The sequence below is a fragment of the Gambusia affinis genome, linkage group LG09, assembly GCF_019740435.1.
Source record: "Gambusia affinis linkage group LG09, SWU_Gaff_1.0, whole genome shotgun sequence".
NCBI lineage: Eukaryota > Metazoa > Chordata > Actinopteri > Cyprinodontiformes > Poeciliidae > Gambusia > Gambusia affinis.
Window position 1 is genome coordinate 24602750 of NC_057876.1, and position 21122 is coordinate 24623871.

A 21122-nucleotide genomic window follows, 5' to 3' on the forward strand; every position below is an offset into this window, starting at 1 on the left:
CATTAAAACCAAAGGAAATGTTTAAAACAGTGAGTTCCTCATGATCACCATGGTGCAATTTTTTGTGTTTGTTATGATGTAAAGCACCATGAAATGCTTTGCTGCTGAAATGTGCTATACTAATGAAATTTGATTGATTGATTGAATTTTACCACAGAACGCACCATATACAATACATACAGGCAGTGGAGTCAAATTATCTAACATTCATCTGCTCAATTTACACATTAGTGTCAACATTAAAACATGTCAAGTTTCGCCCATGATGTAGAGAATCGGAGTCATTATATACTCATTTTCTCATCTCCAGGTCAAAGGAGAAACTGACTGGAGAAGTTATTTCAGAGTTGTCGTAAAACAGACGTGTGTGTGACAGAGTCTTGGTGGAAGAAAATGACACCTCTTAATCAGAGCGGTCATATTGTAACGAGATCTAATGCTGCTGAATAAATGCATGAAGATGCTCTTATTGCTCTCACAGTTCTGTTACATCTGAGAGGTTAATAGACTAGCAGAAGCCAGCAGAGTCTAATTCCTTCCATAATTTGTCAGATTGTTCAATTTTTCTTTTCTCGTTTATTTTCAGCAGGTCTTCAGTCTATCTTCCTGAGATAGTCAAAATGTATAGATTATTAAATAAAGTGTCAGGTTTGGATCGTATTTGGTCAATAAAGTCTTTAATTGAGATTTAAAATGAAAAAAAAAGGAAAATTACATCCGCTTTAAGTTGTATTTAAGATTCAGACATAATTCACAAAGTTTGTGATGTTGCATTGTAAACAGTTGCAGGGTAGCTGTTGAAAAGAATGAGATTAACATAAATTAAATTTTTTTTTACTTCTAAACAATTTTTTGGACTAGTGGCCTTTATTGAACTGTAATTTTACATAAAAAATGCAGCAAATGTCCCAAAACACAACCAAACGCCACAGCCACTGCAAATGGTTTCTCTACCAACTGAACTATGCAGTGACCCAACACACAAACATCTTTTTTAAAGATTTTTGAAGATAAAGCAGTTAGTGCCAGCTGTTTTATTAGCTGGAGCATCAAAAAGGCTTTAAGAAGGCAATGCCATTTTAAAGCAGTTTATTTTATATGGCATAATTGATGAGAACTGTAAAATTGTTCTATTAATTATTAAGAACATCTGTGGGATAATCATTCTGCTCAGTGTTAAGTTAAATTATTTGTTTGGCTTTATTTCTCCTCACTGTGACTTTATAACTAATGTTATTTTCTCTAATTTAACTTGAGATTTATATCCTCATATCAACGGTGAAGCCAAAAAAGAAAGTTAATTTTGAATTTAATGCAACCTGGACAGTTTACACTTTCTGGCTAATATATTAGGTGGATCTGTTAGTTTTGTGCTTGTTGAAAGCAACAACTCAACACATAAAGTGATGTAAGCGTCTCTTTATGTGTGAACACTTGGGTCAAACTGAACTACAGAATCCATCTGTAGAGAGAGGAAGAAAAAGATTTACAGTAAGTGACTATGAACGAGGCAAGGCTGACAGACGTTATAGAAGAAGAATGTTAATGTCAATCACCATTTATTTTCCAAGGAGTGTGCAAAACCATTTCAACATTGTAGCACAAAATGCTGGTCCCTATGTACAGTTGAGGTCAAGATTATTCACATTGCTGGGAGGTCTAATTTAAGAAGATTTATTTTTTGCTTAAGTAGTTTGTTTCTGACAGGAAATCATATGGGAATGACTCAAAGCACAACTAAATGTAATCTTGAAAAATCTTTGTTGGATTGCAGCAATCAAATCCCAAATAAAAACAGGTAATATTGTGCTTATGAATAGCTGAAGACAGTATATCATTAACCTGGGGGTAAGCAGTCACTAATGTGGACTGATGTATTCTGCTGACAGCACAACGCCTGGCAAATGAACTGGTTGACATGGACCATGTGAATGCTTACATTTATCTTTAAGTTGCTGCATAAATTTGTACATGTGGCTTTTGGTCTGGTTCATAATTTTCTTAAGATCACTTATCTGAAAGTTTTACTGTCCCCTTCCCTGCTGCACTTTTTTCCTGAAATGACCTGGTTTGTGCTCGTTATCATCCCAGCCAAACAAATAATGGGACAAATCGATGGCGCAAATTCAACACACAACAATTTATTGTAAAGACACCCTCTTTTTTATGACGACAATGAGGTGAAACAGCTTTTCATACACATAATGCAGGCTTTTCAAACCCAGTATGTACAATAATTGCACCTCTGCATTGAACCTGAATTACTCGCCCACCACAAATTAGAAACAATTGAATAGGAAAATCACAACAGGATGATGCCAATCCGATAACAATCACCTTTGACGTTAATTCCTCCTACAGAAAGCAATTTTATGTACACATATAGTTTGAGTCTGCTGTGTAATTTTACTCAAACTAAATATGTAGATTGAAACCTGCTCATGCAACTCCTACTCCAAAATTTCTTCTGAAGCTCTGATGAGTGATGTAAAAATAACATCCATAGACAAAAGCAAGTTCATAAAAGAATATGTGGACAGACAGTGCAAAGTGTCGTATGCTAGAAAAATAATTTTAACAGCATAGTTAGTCTTTCATAACAAAGCCAAGATAAAAGAAAAAAAAAAGGTGTAGTAAGCCCCACTTCTTTTGCTGACTGGAAGTCTGTTAAATTCTACATAGAAAAACCAAAACAGAATCCACAAGAACAAATTATTTTATTGTATTATTTGTTCATTGTAATGTAGAAAGAAGATTATAGAATCTAATTCTAAAATATCAAGATATAGATGACAAATCTGAGCGTTTGCTTCGTTTCATTCCTAAAGATGAGATTTGGATTTCAGGATTGTGATTTTTTTTTTTTTTTTTTTTTTTTGCAGAACTTGGATTTAATTACAGAATAGTCTTATAAATCTGACCCAGAATTTTTTTTTTTGTTTGTTTGTTTCCTGTAGCAACAAAATGAACATTGCATCTAATTACCCCTAATTTCTTATTTGGGCAGGAACACGGGATCATTATTTGCTCCATCTACAGCACAGCAATTTAAACTTTAAACTTATAAATTATTTTCTATACTGTGAATTTATAAATGGCGCGCATATCTTCTCACACATACCCTGCATTTAATACATTTTACATTACAGGCCCCAAAACATTTATTCAACAGTGAGTGTTGTCCTGTATTCCACAGGATTTTAGTTAAAAGTCCAGGCATGAATCTGCTTCCTGCTGTTACTCTGGACTCCTCTGAGAATGTTGTTTTGGACGGAGCTGAAATATTTTGAAGTTGGGCGAGCAGGCAGCTCTGTCAGCGTTGTCTGGAGCATGCAGCCTTTATTGAGAACAGGGAGATAAGGAGAGCTTCCCTGCGGACGTTCGGCTTAAAAGATCCTCAGCTCTTTTTTTCCTCATCTTTAGAAAGCTGTTTTCCATTTCAAAACTCCAAGAGCCGGGATGAGCAGAGCATAATGTGTGTTTTCTGTTTAAGAGGATGATAATTTCCTGCAGAGATGGTGGGTGACTCACCATGAGCAGAAGGGGGGAGAGTACTTCTCTTTAATTGAAAAGCATCACCCACACTGAGGAAATTTCAGAAATTTTGCAATGTGCAATGAAAAATGGTATTTGTCAATTTGTTTGCTGCTACATCAGCTGGTTAGAAGACCCGTGCCATTGTTGAAGAAGCAGCGAACTGACTCCCTCTGTGGGTTTTAATGAGAGAGAAAATTCAGATTAACCCTGAAAGGATCTCACAACCCACCCATTAGCTGCTGTTCTAATTGCCTCAGTTTCAGACCCTAAGTACAAACAACCAGTGATTAGAAACTCATTTGTGTGTGGTACCTGGTATTAAAGGAGAATCTGCTGTTCTTGCCTCACTTCCAGAAGTGCCAGATTTCTCTTCTGGTTCAAAAACCCAAAATGTTTGATTGGAGATTCTGCAGGATTAAAGAGGCTTAGAAGGCATTGTTGCATAAAGATCCCCTCTTAGGCTCACAATATTGAACAGAGTTGTAATTAGTGATGATGATGTAAATGAGAAAAACCTTCACTGGTGATTTAGGAGGCACTAACTAATGTTGAGTCACTGTTTTAGATGCAGTTGTGAAAGACAAACCTACTAGTGACATTGACTTGCATAATTAGCATTTTTAAACAAATAAGAAGTTTCCCAACTGACAACAACTGACAACCTTTTTATGTGTTTACTGGGTGTTACTCTAACATTTAGAAGTTTAACTTCAGGAGCAGATATTATCTTCTTTGTTTTATTAAAATTATGTAAAGTTTAAGCACTTTGTTTTTATATGTTTTGTACATTTACATAAGGTTTTAAAATTGTAACTCTGTTGCTTTGGTAAATTGTGCTTTATTTGGGCCATATAATTTTTTTTTACTGTAGCACCTGCTCCACATTCCCGAGTATTATTTCTTACTTTGATGTTTCGGTTACATTTGATTTAATTATTATTTGTCCAATGCTTGTATGCTGTTTGCATGTTGCTATCTATCCACCCAGCTACCTCGGTTTGTCTTTCTTTCTTCTCTGTGAGCATGTGCTAAGTAAATAATTTCCATTTATCTGAGACACAAATGACCTAAAATCATTTTAGGAACAAAACTAGCTATTAATATTGCCAGTTTGTAAACAAATATACGTTGATAGTCTAAACTTTATCAGCCACCCAGATAATATGTAGAAAAAAAAGAATGGTTTGATTCAAGTTGTGGATTTAGCTGGATTTTTCAAAGTTTTTCCCTTTCCGACATTTAAAATCCTTCCTTTTGCTTTCTTGTTATTACCATTCTTTCTGTATTCCCTGATCTCTTATTTTGTCACATTTCATCCTTGCTTCAGCGTTATCGCCCTTAACAGCAGTAGCCAAACTTTTCTTCACTTTCCTCCCCCTTCTCTTTATTTTAATGACTGCTGTGTGTTTCATCTCACTCCTCTGGCTGCAGCACTGATCTGCGCAGTGTTGCATCAAATGCTTCTGGGAGGCCTGCAGGGAATTGTCCTGTCTTGCAGCATGATGCTTTAGGCTTCTGCAGATATAAGTGTAAGAACTTTATCTGCAGATGCTTGTTTTTTTTTTTCTTTTCTTTTTTTCTAAGCCAAGGATGTGGGATAGTTGGAAGGCCCATTATAAAAATAAATCAAACTTCCTAAGAAGCAACATAGAATCTGAGTACAAAATCCAAAGAAGGGGAAACATGAAGCTAAAGGTAAGCAGGGAGGAAACCACGCTAGTACAACTAACTATATCCAAGTGTAATGAATCAAACCAAGATTACCTTATCTCAAAATATAAAATGATTGAAAGAGCAAAATTATGACCAAAATTATTGGATGGTGCTGAAAGAGACCACAGCAATTTTGGTCTCCAATCGAATCGATAATACTGAGAGTAACTGCTCTACTTAATGAGTCCATAACGCTCTTTTGGCGGCACCACTGAACCTATGAACATTTTGGTTGTGAGTTGGATAAATAAGCTACAAACTGTGATCAAGTTCTGATATGACAAGTATGAGTTCACCCAGAGAGCACCTGCTTTAGAAGCTGATATCATGCATTGAATTATCTTTGTCCAGCTTTTCTGTCAATTATTACAAGTTTTCTCCAGTAAGTTCTTCAGCTTTCAGCTGAGAACATTTCTCAGTTCTCACCTGATCAGGTTTTTGCTCTTTGAACAGTTATTATTAGTATGGGAGCATAATGCATCAGAAAAACAAAGCATGAAAGAACTTAAACTATTCCTCTCACAAAAGTTAACGTTTTAGAAGTTACAGTTCATTGCATTACATAATTAGCTGGAGTTCATTCAGCAGCCATATGATGTTCTGCACAGCATGACACTGAGCTGGATTAGACTCTTGATTCTAGTTTCAGTCAGGCTGTGAAGTGTAGATTTAAGTGTTTAGTCTCTCAAATGAGTCTGTAGATTTTTTTATAATTAAGAATTAACTCAAAGACTTGACATAAGACTCACCTGCATGGGTCGACAAAGATTATCATTTGAATTTGCTTTTAAAAGATCATCTCTGTTTTATTGTCTAGTTGTCAAGTCATTCTCAGTGCTATCACTGCCCTGTTTTCTCTCCATTCCTCTATTTATCTTTCTCCTCATGTGCCGTCTGAATTCATTTCCTCGCCTCACCCCCTGGTGGAGACGGTGCTTGACTTGCAGTGTTGCTTCTGGCGACAGCTTGGCTGTCAGATCCTGCTGTTACCGCAACCATCACCTTCAGACTACAGAGGATGGTGTTGGGTTGGAGTTTGTACAGGTATGTGTGTGTAACCATGGCGAAAACAGACAGCTGTCAGGTTTCTGTCGACAAAAATCACAGAGTAACACGACATTAGTGATTTCTCTGTCCTCTTCAGTTAGTATTCTGACTCACAGGAAAAACCCAATGGCTAACAGCATGGCCCTGACTCAATTTTTCTCCTTCTCTTCATGGTGTTGTGCTATGAAAACAAGCACCATTGCAGTCAAAATTATTTTTTTTTGCACAGTTTCACCTCTGCCAGTGAATATTTGTCAAACTAAAAGTTTGAAGTGCTAAGGCGTACAGTCCTGCAAAGCTGGGGAGAAAGGCAACAAGGGAGGCGTTTCACAGTGAACGTTCATTTATTAAGACATGTTTTCCAGGATTCAGTGGGTTTCTTTTGTCTCATCAACGTTACAGACATTCAGAGGAAACATTCTTCATGGCGATGTGCAAAAACAGCGTATGAAAGGAAAACAGTTACATTCTTAGACTGAATACTGACAGCTCCTATTGCAGCTGGCTGGCATTGGACCACACATACAGACACAGTATTAAATTTTCATTTTTTTGTTGCTGCTGTTCCAAATACACACAACGTCAACAAAGCTTGGCTCATTGCATTGTTCTTCAGCACTAACAAGAAAAATACCTTATTAGTTAATAACTACAGGTAAAAGGCTGATTCTGTACTTTTGCATCCTCAGTGGGCCAATTAAATTTGCAACTACCCTCATTGGACTCCTCTGAAAAGCCAATACAGATGCCTCATTTACTTTCTGTGGAATCTGAGGATGTTAATTTACCGTACATATATCTGCTCCAGGATACATCAACTCAAGGGAAGGTCATTATCAAAGTACTTTACTCTTTGATGAGCACTTACTTTAAAGCTAAAAGGATTCACATTATTGTCATGGTTGAGTTTATTTCATTATGTTTATGTTATACAGTCCAGTTTGAGTAAATGACACCCACTTATCTTAAGCAGCAAACAGAACAATTGGGACAAGCTTTAAAATTTCTTGACAGGATACAATTTTTTGAGGTAAATTTGAAACTGAAGTTTTGTAGTTAGTTTCTGTTAATCATCCTATCATATGCCAAATGGGACAAAATGGTCTATAATGGACTGTAGGTAATGAATTATAAGACCAGTGGTTTCCTATCTTTCTCTTTTCGATGGCCAGTGTCTTACATGTTTTAGATGTTTTCCTGGTTCCTTCGAGAGGATTCAATCAGCAGGCTGCTGCGTAGCAAAAAGTCCTCAAATAAACATATGAAACATGTAGGACGGTGCCCTTTGATAACTGACACTGGGCACCTATGCTTTAGACTACAATGCACTAGTCTAAACAGATTCTATGAAAAATAGAAACATATACCTAAATCCTTCCCACTTAAACCCCTTCACTTTTAGTGACATTAGAACCACAAACTTCACTGTATTTTATTGCAATTTATAAGATACGCCAACATAAAGTAGCATATTATTGTAGAAGGAACACAATACATTGTGACAAACCAACACAAAAACAACTTTTAGTTGGTTTATCATATAAAAGTCTAATAAAATCCATGTAAGATTGTGGTTATAATGTGAAAAATAATAATAAATACAGTTTTAAAAACACAGTACCCTCTTCTACATGTGGTGCAATGTTGGATTTTCTATATTTGGGGGAATTTTTTGATGGATGAGATTTAGTTTTTTTTTTTAATTTTAATTAACAACTTTTACCCACAGATCTCAGTACAATACAAGCTCGAAATGAAACACAATTAGACAAACACAGAGCAAGTGAAGGCAATAACAGGTTGAGGAAAGACAATTGTTAGAACTGACAGTCATTGGAAACGATGATCATGGTGAGCAAAAACATGGCAGAATAAAATATATTATGCTAGTAATGAAGCATGGTAACTTGGACATATTATTTTAGATAGCAGGCTGTTAGCAATAACTCCCAAGCAAGGCTATCCAGTTCCTTTGGAAAGATAGAAGAAATCAACCAAAAAACAATGATTTATGGATAATCTAATGGATTGCCTTGGAATAAGACCATTCCCATCATTTTGTGAAACGCTTATGGTGATTTCAAAGATTAGAAGCCTTTGGAAAGGGTGAATTTGATTTAAATGCGTAATGAGTTCATTTTTGAGCGTTAAAGAGTCTATTTTTTTCACCGCAGTGATTTCACTGAGATAGTTTTATAGTCTTTTTTTAGTAGTGTTTAGGGAAATCACTTGTTTAGTTCCACTACTTTGTGGCTTCAATGAAAGGATACCTATAGTTTCCATTTAGTCTTGGGAAACACATTTGTTGGTTTCAAATGAATTAAGAAAGACAGAAACACCCAGAAACAGATAATGAAAACACTCCTATAAGCACCTCCACTGCAGCTCTCAGTTAGCACTTTGAATGTTATAATTCATTATAAATCAACTGGAAAAAATACTGAACAAATATGGCTTGTTTAGACAAGTTAAAATATTGTTCTTTCTAGACAAACAATGTAGCTGCACAACTTATATGTGGAAAGTTGCATCTTAATGAACCACCAAAGGTCTGAGAGAATATCCTTTGGACAGATAAAATGCAAGAAGAGATTTTAGCCACAACTTTTTCACAATATGTTTTGAGAAATCCAAGAACAACCTGGACTCTATGTGATCATTGTTTCAACCAGAAACTTCTCTGTAAAACAAAATAGTCCAGTCTCAGATGTGAGGCCATCTGTTCGACAGCTGAAGCTTGGCCAAAACTGGGTCATCAACATGGCAATGGTCTCAGAAAATCTAGACAATGGCTGAAAATCTACAACAGAACGGCTAAAAAAAACAAAAATCTAGTCATGGCCCGGTCAAAACCCAGACCTCAACCTACAGAAAGGAATGTCTACAAACCTCAATTAACTTAAATAAAGCATGTTGGAAATGAAAATTGGAAAAAATTCCTCCAAGGACAGAGGTGGAGACAGTCCAATACAAACCGTTAGCAAAAAAAATCAGTTTTTTTTATGCTTTCTCTTGTATGTATTTGATGAAATATTTCCCATGACTGTTTAAAAATCTGTGGAGAAAATATTTTTCTTTTGTAGTGATAAGAAAACAAAATCCATTGGCTAACTCTAAGAAGCATTCATGCATCACTAGTTGTAGACAGGAAAATGTTAGTTCTTCACTGTTTGGTGATGTAGCTGTTTGCATTTTCATACTTTCAAAAGTGATTCAGTAAGTTGATCATTTCCAATTTTGTTCCTTCCCGCTGCTAAACTCCAATCTGTAAACCCAGACACGCTTACTTGGGGAACAGAGTTTAAACTATACAGCTGCAAAAATTTTAGGTGCAAGTTTACTGTGTTTAACACTTGAAGTAAACACCAAGACCCTCATAAAAGGCAGAGTGAAACGCTGCCAGTGTTGGTCGATTGTTGCTCAATTAAAGTGGTAGCAAGAAATAAAGTGAAATACACAGAAACAAAGTCCTAAGCACAATTAAAGATGTTGAGAGTTTAACATCTACTGATAGAAGCTTAAAACATCTAAGCTTGTGCCTTAAATAGATCTTAAAGCATTTTAAAGTGATGCTTTGGGCAAAATAAATTACAAATCAACTGACCTAATTTCCTTCCATGCCAGTAACTTGGTGAAATCAAATATTAATTTAGTATTTTGACTGAAATAATAATACATTCATCTAATTGAAAACACAGTAAATCGTCACCACTTGTGCAATTGGTATTTAAGATGTGTGCTATGTTTATTCATCTGGATTGAACTTTTAAATTGTAGAGTCAGGGCATTCACTTTGAGGCTTCACATAAAAACTTAAACTAGGATGGGAGCCAGCAACATTTTGGCACAGACAAAACAAAGTCCCCTTCCAACTGATTACCCTGTAGCCAATTTAGACGTCCTTAGTGGACCTTTAAGTTGGGGAGGAACTGGTCCCAGAGCAGCCGGATGCACACACACACACACACACACACACGCACACGCACACACACACAAATGCACAGAAAGGGAACTCATTAAAATTGGAATTGAGCAGTCAGATTATCAGCAGCAACACCCCTTATAGTCATACATGCAAAACTTAAACTTTCTATGGGTGTTAGAAACACAGTGATGTGGTCAGAATACCATCCAGAACAATCACGGCTTTATTCCTCATTTTTATCTGTTTTTGGTTTTTTATTTAGCATGTTTCAGAACCTCCTGTGACAGACTGGCGACCTGTCCAGAGTGTACCCCGCCTCTCGCCCGAAACGTTCGCTGGAGATGAGCTCCAGCACCCCTCCCCACCCCACTAGGGTCAAGGGTGTTAGCAAATTAATGAATGTTTCAGAACCATATTTAATAAGTATTCTTGCTGCTGGGAGGATCTGATGTCGAACCTGATTACACAAGTGTTTATGCAAAACATAAATTGTTTATTTAAATAAGTGTGGAATTGTTGAAATTTCTCTCTATTGCTTCAGATTGGCAGAAAGAGAAACTTTTGGTCTGTACTGTATCTCAGATTATGTAAGTGGTGGACTTTGACACTTCTTTCCACTGTACTTGGTCTTGTTCTAAGTAGAAGGAGGCAAATATCCAATCCCTTCAGTTTATCAGTATAAGTTCTAATCAAAAATCTAGTCAAAGTCCGGCATACTTGAAGTGAATGAGGCAATCTTTTTCTATCTACGAAATTAGTAAAAAATAAGATACTGAGTCTGTCATTAATCCATCTGTCAGACTTAAGTAAAGACACTGAGCCACAATGAAACAATAGCAGTAGAATATAAGTCAAAACAATATTGCAAGGTCAAACTAATGACAACAGGAGTTGATTTTAGAGGCAAATCTCTTGTTGCACTTTCCTTATTTGCATTACCATATTAGTTTTCAAGCAAATCTTCACATAAGGGCATGGCATGCTGTGCAAGAAATCTGTTATCAGTGTAACACTTAACATTTAATTATTACCAAGAGCTCAATAAGTACAGTATACTGGGCCTTACTATGACGGAATAATTTTAGATTTAGTAGAATGTAAGTATTTTAAACACTGCAGTTTAAAAGTGTTTAAACTGCAGTGTTTTGTTCCAGCACACAGGCATTATGTTTTCGGGAGGCGAAGAGGCCATTTAAGTCAAACAATGTCCATGTTTGGACATTAGTGGTCTTTCAACCTCTAAAATCATAGTGGTTGAAAGTACCTGCTGCATCAATCATCTTCATCAGCAGCAACCTGCCAGTCTGCTCTAAGACCATCAAAACAGATGTAAGCTTTTTAATTTTGCAACAGGCTGTTATAGTTTTAATCACATAAACGTAGGTAAATTGCTGTGCTTTTCATTATCTCATAACTCTTTGGAAATTTCACAGACAGCTGTGTCAGCTCATCAACTGGACTGACACAGCTGGGTACCTGTTATGCTGAGAAAACAGCATGACAGGTGTTTTGTTGTAAAGTTTGCTCTTGTAACAAACTTTACAGAAACATAGATGGTTAATATCTGTTATTATAGTATGTATATTAAAATTTGCAGTTTTATCTGCTTAAACCAGCTGTTGGGACTTCTGACGTCCTCTTTGTCATGAACCGCTCTGAGAGTTTATTCAGTTTTCTAAAAAATTTACTGCAAACTGGCATTTACCAACAGGAGTAAGAGGAACCTTTACCAATAATTTCATATTTCTGTGCTGTATGGCATAACAACCTCTTAGATGGAGGCATTGGGTAACACACACAAAGGATTGTTTACAGGGTTACTGAACCCTGACTGATGTGTTGCTTTGAGCGCATTGGTTCTAGCTGTGTTATGAGGGTGATGTGTTGTAAGCTGAGAGATCCAGGCACCTCAGAAAAACAATCTGAGAATCCTCCAATAACTGAGATGCAAGGCAAAAAGCAGAAAGAGGGACATTCCTTCATTAAAAATGTTCATGAAATAAGAGTTTCGGCAAAGCTGCAGTTCCAGGCCAGGTTTACATGACATCAAGTTTGATGGCTTTTACTTTCAAACTCTGGTGGGACATTAAACCATCCAAAAGGTTAGCAGCAACAATTAGACTATTAAAAGATCTTACAGTGATACAGTCAGCAGTTGCATGTTCATTAACTTATTGAACATATGTTTAAAATGTTATTAAACATTTTGTGTCACTGCTAACTATCACACAGTGGGGGTAAAGTAATACTCAGATGACAAAAATATCCAGATAAAGCTGTAACCCGCTCCTTAGCATTGCATATTTGCAAGGTAAATAAATCAGAACCTCAAATTTATTCAGATAAATTATAAAGCCAACACTGCAGGAAGGTTATTCTAATATTTGGCTTATATTTAAGAAAACTAGTAAGATTATATTTGCTATATTTAAAGTCAATCAAAAGGCAAATAAATTGGTCAGCTTTTTTTCTTGCTATATCCCCAAATACAAATACTAAAATTACAGACAAAATTGTACAAATTTATGTGGAATAGCACCTAAACTACCTCTTAGCAAAGGGACAAGTGTTACAACCAATGCAGTCCATACTTTATCCAGTAATCCTGGGTTAGAAAATTGGACATTTGCATATAGTTCAGCTACTGAAGTGAGCTGAGTTATTTAAGATTACTCTTCTAAATTGCTTAGCTTTTTGATGCATAGTCCCTTGAATGTAAAAGTTATTTGTTCGTTAGCTTTTTATGTTTTGCAGTGGTGTCACGTCCCTTACAAACAACCTCTCTGTCCAATAAGTAGTTGTTTAAGATCTGATCATTTCACATGTTGTTTAAGAATTGCTGCTCTGCACTTAAAGAAGCCAGTTAGAATGGTTTGGGTATTTCATACAGAACAACTGTATGTCACCTAAATCACCTCAATTTGAGGTTCTTTTGGACATTTTCCACTGAGAAAAGGCCTTAACTACTAGCAGAGTTTGTGTTTTACATTGAAGTCGATTTTCTTTAGCATGATCACATGAAGACTATATTTCAGTGTTTAAAAGCCAATATTAAAACAGGCACCTGTGTGTTTACGTCACTGTAAAGTAGTGGAAATCGATATCTGAAATAATTCAAATCTTGAGTTAAATTAATGAGACACAGCTCTGTTGTTCTGCTTTATAAAATATAAAACTGTATAAAAAAATTCCTTTTTTTAAATAGGTTTTTCTGCAAAAGAAAGTTAGTAAAACATTTCAAATCAAAGTCCTTTCAAGTCTTGTCTTTTTCTTGCTTTCTTTCTTCACCCAAAAATAATTTTATTTGGAAATCAACACAAATGATAACAAGAAAATTTAATCTTGAATATTTCATGCTTTTTCTTTTTTTCCCACCAGAAGCACCAATTTTGCAGATTTTATTTATTTATTTTTTTACCACCTTTTACCGTTCAAAAAATCATTCACACAAGCTCACAGTTTCTGAGAAACTCAGCAGCATGTTCTGTGATAAAATTAATCACACAGAGGAGGATGGACATAATATTTGGATGTTCCAACATTTAAATGAATTGTGATGCTGGTTAAAATTTGTGCAGCCAATAACTTTCAAAATTCAGCGAGTAATGACCCTTTTACCAAAGACAATCATGAGTAAACAAATTACTAAGAGTTGCTTTCAATTTCTGGTCTCAGTTTGACTCGCTACATTTTAAAATCTCTGTTTCCCTGAAGGCAGCACTGATAACTCTCAGTATGGCGTCATTTATTTTACTTCTTCTTTGTCCTCCTCTTCACCTAGAGCTATTTTTCTCTTATACTACATGTTCCTGCTTCTTCCTTTCACAGTGTTGTTTGTATTAGTCCCATTTTCTTGTAATATTTTATTTCTTTTGCTCATGGCTTTTTAATAATTGTTTCTTGAGTGTTAAAAAACACTTCTAGCTCTGGGCATTTTATCTCAGCAGTGAAACTTGAAGATAATCAAGACGATCCTCTTGTACTCCTTTCTGAAGTTGTGGTTCAGGACGCCGTAGATGACGGCATTGAGGCAGCTGTTGAAGTATGCCATGAAGTAGCTGGCTGTGAACAGCCACTCTGGGATGGCTCGGCTCAGCCTGGAATCCAGCGCCACCACCAGGCCAATCAGGTTCAGCGGCGCCCAGCATACGGCGAATAGCACAAACACCACGAACATGGTGAGAAAGTTGCGAAGGTCGTGGGGTTTGATTTTGGGCCGTGAGTCCGGCTTTACCCTCCGTCTGACCTGGATTACCAGAATCCAGATGCGCAGGTAGCAATAGGTGACAATGCTCATGGGCAGAATGAAGTGAACCACAACCACTGTGATGGTGTACAGCGAGCTAACCGACTGCGCGAAGGTGCAGGAGTACACCCGCGGGTCGTACTGCAGCGACTCCACAAACCAATTGGGCACGATGGCTAGGATTGTGAGCGTCCAGACAAGCATAACATAGCACATAGTGTTGCTGCTGGAGAAAACTTTGTCGTACTTAAGGTTGTGGCAGATGTAACAGTATCGATTGATTGCGATGGCAGTTATGTTGAAGATGGAGCCGATGACACTGAGGCCCATGAGGAAGCCGCTGATCTGACAGTGGATGTAACCTGCAATCCAGCCATTATGGAAGATGGCTGTCAGGACCAGTGGGTACGGATAGATGGCCACCACCAAGTCAGCAAAGGCCAGGCTAACCACAAAGGCATTTCCTACAAAAAACAGAAAGTGAGGAAAAGATACAAATTTAATAGAACAAATGCATTATACAGCTGCATATTGTGTAAACATTTAAATTATCTCCTGTTTCATCTTCGTCTTCAAAAAGCCATATTTCTACAATCTTCTCTAAAGTATTCTTAATAATTATTTTCAAGGGGCTTTCAAAGTTTTTCGTTTGCTTCATTTTTTATTAATTGTCTAACAGTTGTCAGGTACATCCTTTTTGGTTATTTAGTCATTAACTATGACCTTAAATTTTCCCATTTACTGTATTTCATTTATTTTAACCAGTTGCCTAATTACATAAACAAGATAAGTTATTTGTAGAAGATGGAGTTTAATTTTGTAATTTAAAAAGCACACTCAGGTTTTGTTTAAATAAATAAATTAACTCACTTTATTTGGGCGTTGACATTTCAAAAGTGATAAACCTCAAGAAATGAGGGTAATGAGCAGACTCAGTAGTTGCTTTTGTGCTTGTTTCTTTATCTAAATTTGTGCCAAGAAACAGGAGGCTCCCATTGAAGTTTATGGAGCAGATTGATTTCCAGATATGTCAGCAACACAAAAGAAAAATATTTCCTTTCAAGCCTTTGCAGGCAGATTTTTGGGGGTGAAAGGATTAAAAGACGTCTGTCACTTATTTCATTCTCATTCTCTAAGACAGCTGGCAGCCTTTTCATCTGTATTGATTTTGCAGAAACAAATATTTACATGTTCCCACATTTATGCAGGTAACTGAATGTTGTGGTAAATTAAATAACAATAAGAAAAGACAAGTTTAAAGATACTTGTTCAATGAAGAAATACATTTCATTACATTTTATTGGAACCTAGAGGAAACTGATCTGCATATTTTGTAAAGATGTTAATAGTCTGAAAGTAAGATGAGCTGTTGTCAAAATAATGTGAGATCATCCCATTGGTCCCATGCTAAAGGTTTTAGCTTAGCAGTAAAAGAGGAGAAGGGCCTGCAGAACCAGTGAAATGGGACAGAACTCAAATACATCATGTCATGTCCATCATGTAAAGAGGATACTCCACAAACTAGTCAACTGCTTGACACATTCCTTCCACCTTCCAATTTTTTGGTGAATCATGATTAAAAAAATTAGAAAAAAAGTTACAGTGAGCAGATCCATTGCACAGAAAGGACTCGGGCGATTAGGATGTCCACTTTTAGACAATTTCCAAGACTCACTTTAATGAAAAGGTTATTTATTGTTTCTGTCCTGCAAAGGTCTTTGAATTCCTCTTGAGGGTCTGAAGAGTTTCTAAGCAGAAGCATGTTGGGTTTCCCTCGTGGAATTGTTGCCTGATAAGAGAAGGACACTTAAGATACTTAAGGGCCAATTTTCATGGTTCCATGCATCATTTATGTAACAGCATCCATTGTCCAGTCACAGTGTACACTTGGGAATTGTACACAATAGTTATTTACAAGACAAAGAAGAACGTTCTCCCACATAAAACTTTATAGTCTTTAAATGCAGACTTTAAAGGAGCACTAAACGACAAATCAAAACTCGGAATGTAGTTGGTCACATAAAGTCCATGGTAACGTTGTATTTCATAAGTTTATTATAATAGGACAGTTCTCATCATCTAATAGTCACATTTGGGGTGTTTGATCCAGAAAAACTCTCTTGTTTGGGGGGACAAAGAAATGATTTACCAAACCCATTGCAGAAATGTTTTAATTAAACCGATCAATGCTTTACATTGATTAAGTGGATAGATGAATGGATCTGTGTAAAATATAACTTGAATGAAAATACATTTACAGAATAAACTGGTTGTATTACAGTATATGAATAAGCACTGTATGCTTGAGGTGTCCACATGTACCCTATTTTAATAAACTGAGCTTTTCAGCCGCAATAATACAAAGGAAGGAACAATTTAAATGCAGGGCTCTTCACTAAGGGCAGCAGGTAAATGTTAAACCCATAACTCAGACATTCAAAGACTTTTTCTCCTATGTGTGAGAGCGAGACCTTTATAACACATCAGGTGAGCTTTTTTATTGTTGAAACAGGTTTTATTTGCCTAAGCAAACAGCTGAAAATTGTAATAAAATTGAAACCACCTGTGACTGTGGCTGGTAGAGTTGTGTTTACATCTCCCCCAGGGAGCAACAGCACTTTGCATTCATTTCTGGTGAAGTCAGCTTGCACTGCCTGAAGTGGTTAGAGAGCCCACTGCTGCACTGAAGATAGTTGTTACAGTTATATTTATTATTTCTAACTCTTGATGGCACTGTTAAAGTGCACTGATGAAGAGATTCATTATGGAGAGAAGCTGGAGATCCTGTATATTATTTCACTAAGTTATTTTCTTGCCTTCTTCTTGTTTTTTATTCCTCTTTTTTACTGGTATGCATCTTGTTTTAAAAATACAAGATTTTCCTTGTTTGAATTAAAAACATACAGGAACAAATGTGAAACCCAATCTTACTAAATAACAAAACTTCACATTGTGAAAATGTTGCACAGAAAGTGTGGAGATCATGGCTCTACAGCAAGTTTGCCTTCCATTATCTTGGTTTCCATTGTGCTGCATCCTTCGTTACCTCTGTGGACGGGTTAGAGACTTTAGATGCAGCTCATTCAGCTCCCTTTTGCTTTGTCTGGCGACTGCAGACTGTTTCAAATCGCACTCTATTAGATCAACAAAGAGGGCATCCAAAATCTTGTTTTGTTACCTTGTTTCAGACTCGGTGGAAAATGTTTTTTTCTTTTCTAGACATAATAGAGACATTTTACTAAACGCTGAATTCCCTGTGTACATTCCAGAGGCAACTGAATCAAATACAGAGCAGAGAAAAACAAACTTTCAAGAATAAAAGGAGAATCTTATCATGGACGCAAACACCACACAATTAAATACCTCAGAGTCGCTGCAGAAAACGTGAAGTTATTGAAAGTCCACAAAGAAGTGGAAAGAAAATGTAAAAATTTCTTTTATATTTTCTAAAAGTGCAATATTTCTTGCCACTCATCTCAGAAAATGAAATGGTCATTTTGTAGAGGTGATCACCCTGTGGCACTGTGTAGATGTAATGGAAGCCCAGGTTGCTTTCATAAATGCCTTCAGGTCATCTGCCGTTTTGCATCTGGTCTCTTTTTCTTCCTCTAGACCGGCGGTTTTCAAAGTGTGAGGCGTGCCTCCCCTGGGGGGCGCCAGAGCACTTTAGGGGAGGCGCGGTGCGAGGGAAAAAATAAACCGGAAAAGCTATCTGCTTGCTGTCTACTGATGTGAGAGAAACGTCTTTTACGCACACGATCAACTCTGTGGATTTAGGAAAAAGTTGGTACTGTGGGGTGCGCGTGTGGAGCGGGGATCAGTGGAAATGTTTCCCCCCTTAGAGCATGTTTTGGCCAGTGATGTCAGTAATGTTATTGACGTCGGACCTCTTTTTTCAGTAACAAGTAATCTAACGCGTTGCTATTTCAAATCCAGTAGTCAGACTACAGTTACTTATCAAAATCATTTTTGCGTTACTGTGCGTTACTGTCTTCTTTTGTTATTTAATTATATTTCCTCTACGCCTTGTCGAGTGACCGACGTCTCTATGCAACAGAAATGTAAACAATGGAGGGAGATGCGCATTTTGTCGGTGGAAAAACTGGAACTATTTTTGAGTTTCTGTCGACAAGTCCGATTATTACAAGCGGCTTTGGGCTTCATTTTTTTAAAGTCGCTTGAAAATTTAATGAGTTGCTGGTTGCGCCTTTTTGGGCTCGTTTTTGAACGTGAAGTTACTCATTTGGGCTTAGAAATAAGCAGAGACTCATAATAAATCCCAGAATTTGTCCGTCATTAAGGGAGTCTTACTCAGTCTCTCCTTGTCCATCATTTCCCGGAGGATTCGTCCCGTTGTGTCTTTGTTAATGTCAAGTTAATATATTACCTCTGAATGACATCGAGCTTCGCGTTGCGCTCCAGAAAACTGCAAACATCGAGACCAATAAATAAACGTGAAAACAGCCACAATGAGCGTGTCCGTAGTTGCCAATAATTAGAATGGCAAGTTAGCACCGTTATAATAATTAATATTACGGTAAGTGTCACAAATCTGTGCAACCATCTGAGCTGTGGAGCTTCAGGCCATAACAGAATCTGGAGGCTGGGGGCAGGGGGCTTTAAATCCTACTTAGAGTTTTCCGACAACAGTGGATCACACAAATTACTTGTTTTGTTTTTGTTTTTTGTACAATCTCCTCTTCAGTTCAACCTTATAAGTGGAGACACATTGTTGATGTTACCATTATAAAATAGCTGATAATTAAGTATTGGCAAAGCAGTGTGATTTTCACAGGAGGCGGAGCGTTGTTGTTAGCAGCTGCTGAAAGTAACTAAAAGGTTACTTTTAATGTAACTTAGTTACTTGCAAGTCAAGTAGTCAGTAATCTAACTAAGTTACTTTTTCAAGGAGTAATCAGTAGTCCGATTATAGTTACTTTTTCAAAGGGGGGGGGGCGCGGCAGGCATTGTGCTCCTTGGAGGGGGGCTCACCCTTTCATACTTTGAAAACCCCTGCTCTAGACAATAACCTATAGATGTTCTTTGAGGTTCAGGTCAGGGGAGTTTGCTGGCCAATCAAGAAAAAGAACACCATGAATGGCCTGGTTCAATGGCCATTCAAATATACCAACAGCTGGGTTTTATTTTCTTGCTGGAAAATAAAATCAGCATAGCCATACTACTAGTCAACAGAGGGGAGCAGGAAGTGATGCAGAATTTGCTGGTAGATGACTGCATTGACTGAACTTCAGAAAACAGAGTGGACCAACATCAGCAGGTGTCAAGGCACCTCAATTCATCACTGACCATGGAAACTTAACTCTGGACTTCCAGCAATGTGGATTCTGTGCCTCTTTATTCTCCTTCCATACATTAGGCCCATGATTTTCATATGAAATGCAGAATTTATTCTGAAAACAGAATAAATGGATCATTGTGTAGCAGTGCAGTTCCTGTTCTCCATAGCCTAGGTAAAAAACCTTTGACATTGCCTCTGGTTCAGGAGTATGCTGACATGGGGAATACAACATTTGTGGGATTCATGGAATAGATTTTAACTGACAGTCCTCTGAAGGCTGCTGTTCTCGCTGTTTCTGGTGCACCTTCCATTCAATTTTCTCTTAATGTGTTTGGATAAAGAACTCTGTGAGCAATCAGCTTTTTCACCTATGACCTTTCATAACTGGTTCCCCTTGGGAAGGAGTTTTACCCATGGTAGTGTAAGCTACTGAGGCTGTTTAAGGGCTCAGGAAAGCTTTGCAGGAGTTTTGAGTTAATCAGCTGACTAGGAGGTAACACCACAGGTTTCCAGTAATTACAGTTTTTATCACAGTATTCTAATTTTCTGAGACACTTCATTTTTGTTTTTCATTATCTGTAAAGCATTATTATCAAAATTACAACAAACAAAAACTTGACAAATATTAGTCCCTGTGTGAATATGAGTTTCAGTTTCTGAGAAGACTAACAAAAAATATTGTACTTTTATACAATATTCCAACTTTTCTTAGATGTACATGTTAACGTCTATATTTCTCACTCCAATTTCAGTTGACGGTGGCGAGTCTGTAAGGAATACCCAGGAAACCTTTTCTTCTCAGTCCTTGTGGAAATCTACACCCTTTTGTTGGCACCAATGTCAAAGTGCAGCTACCTGATTTCTAAGATATTCTTACATGCACTCTACATACTCCATGTTTCTACTGTTTTTGAGGTGCGTCTTAATAAAATGTCATAATTCAAAATTTTTCTTTCTCTAAGTTGCATTTTCTGGTCCTAACTGTTCCTATAAAACTTCGGATTTTAGACCCCAAGTAGCCCTCTAAACGTGACCAGACTAAGTCTAATTATAAGCTGTGACTAAATAGTGAAGATAAGCTGTTGCTGAGCTGAAACGCGTCAGTGTGTATAAGGAGCGTCTCACTTCTCAGCTGCTTCTGTAATAAATATGTTGTGGTGAAAGCTTTCATCATAGCACACAGAGGGAGTGTGGCCATTAACCTTGGCGGCCTTAATAAAACCTTGTTAAACCTAAATTCAGTGTTTATCACCCCATGACTCCGTCTTCATTATGAAGAGTCCTCGCTGTTAATATTCCGGATGATACTCTTTGTCTGCTGCAAATCACAAGTTTCGAGCAAAGAGCTGTGGCAA

General features: G+C 37.0%; 1 protein-coding gene across 1 annotated transcript in view; it reads right to left on the reverse strand.

Annotated features, from left to right (window-relative positions):
• Positions 1–7676: 7676 nt before the first annotated feature.
• Positions 7677–21122, reverse strand: part of mtnr1al (melatonin receptor type 1A like) — a 31990-nt gene continuing 18544 nt past the window's right edge. The window contains exon 2 of the mRNA XM_044127354.1: positions 7677–14932. Coding sequence (XP_043983289.1) covers positions 14163–14932 — 770 coding nt within the window. The 3' untranslated portion in view covers positions 7677–14162. The remainder of the gene's footprint in view (positions 14933–21122) is intronic.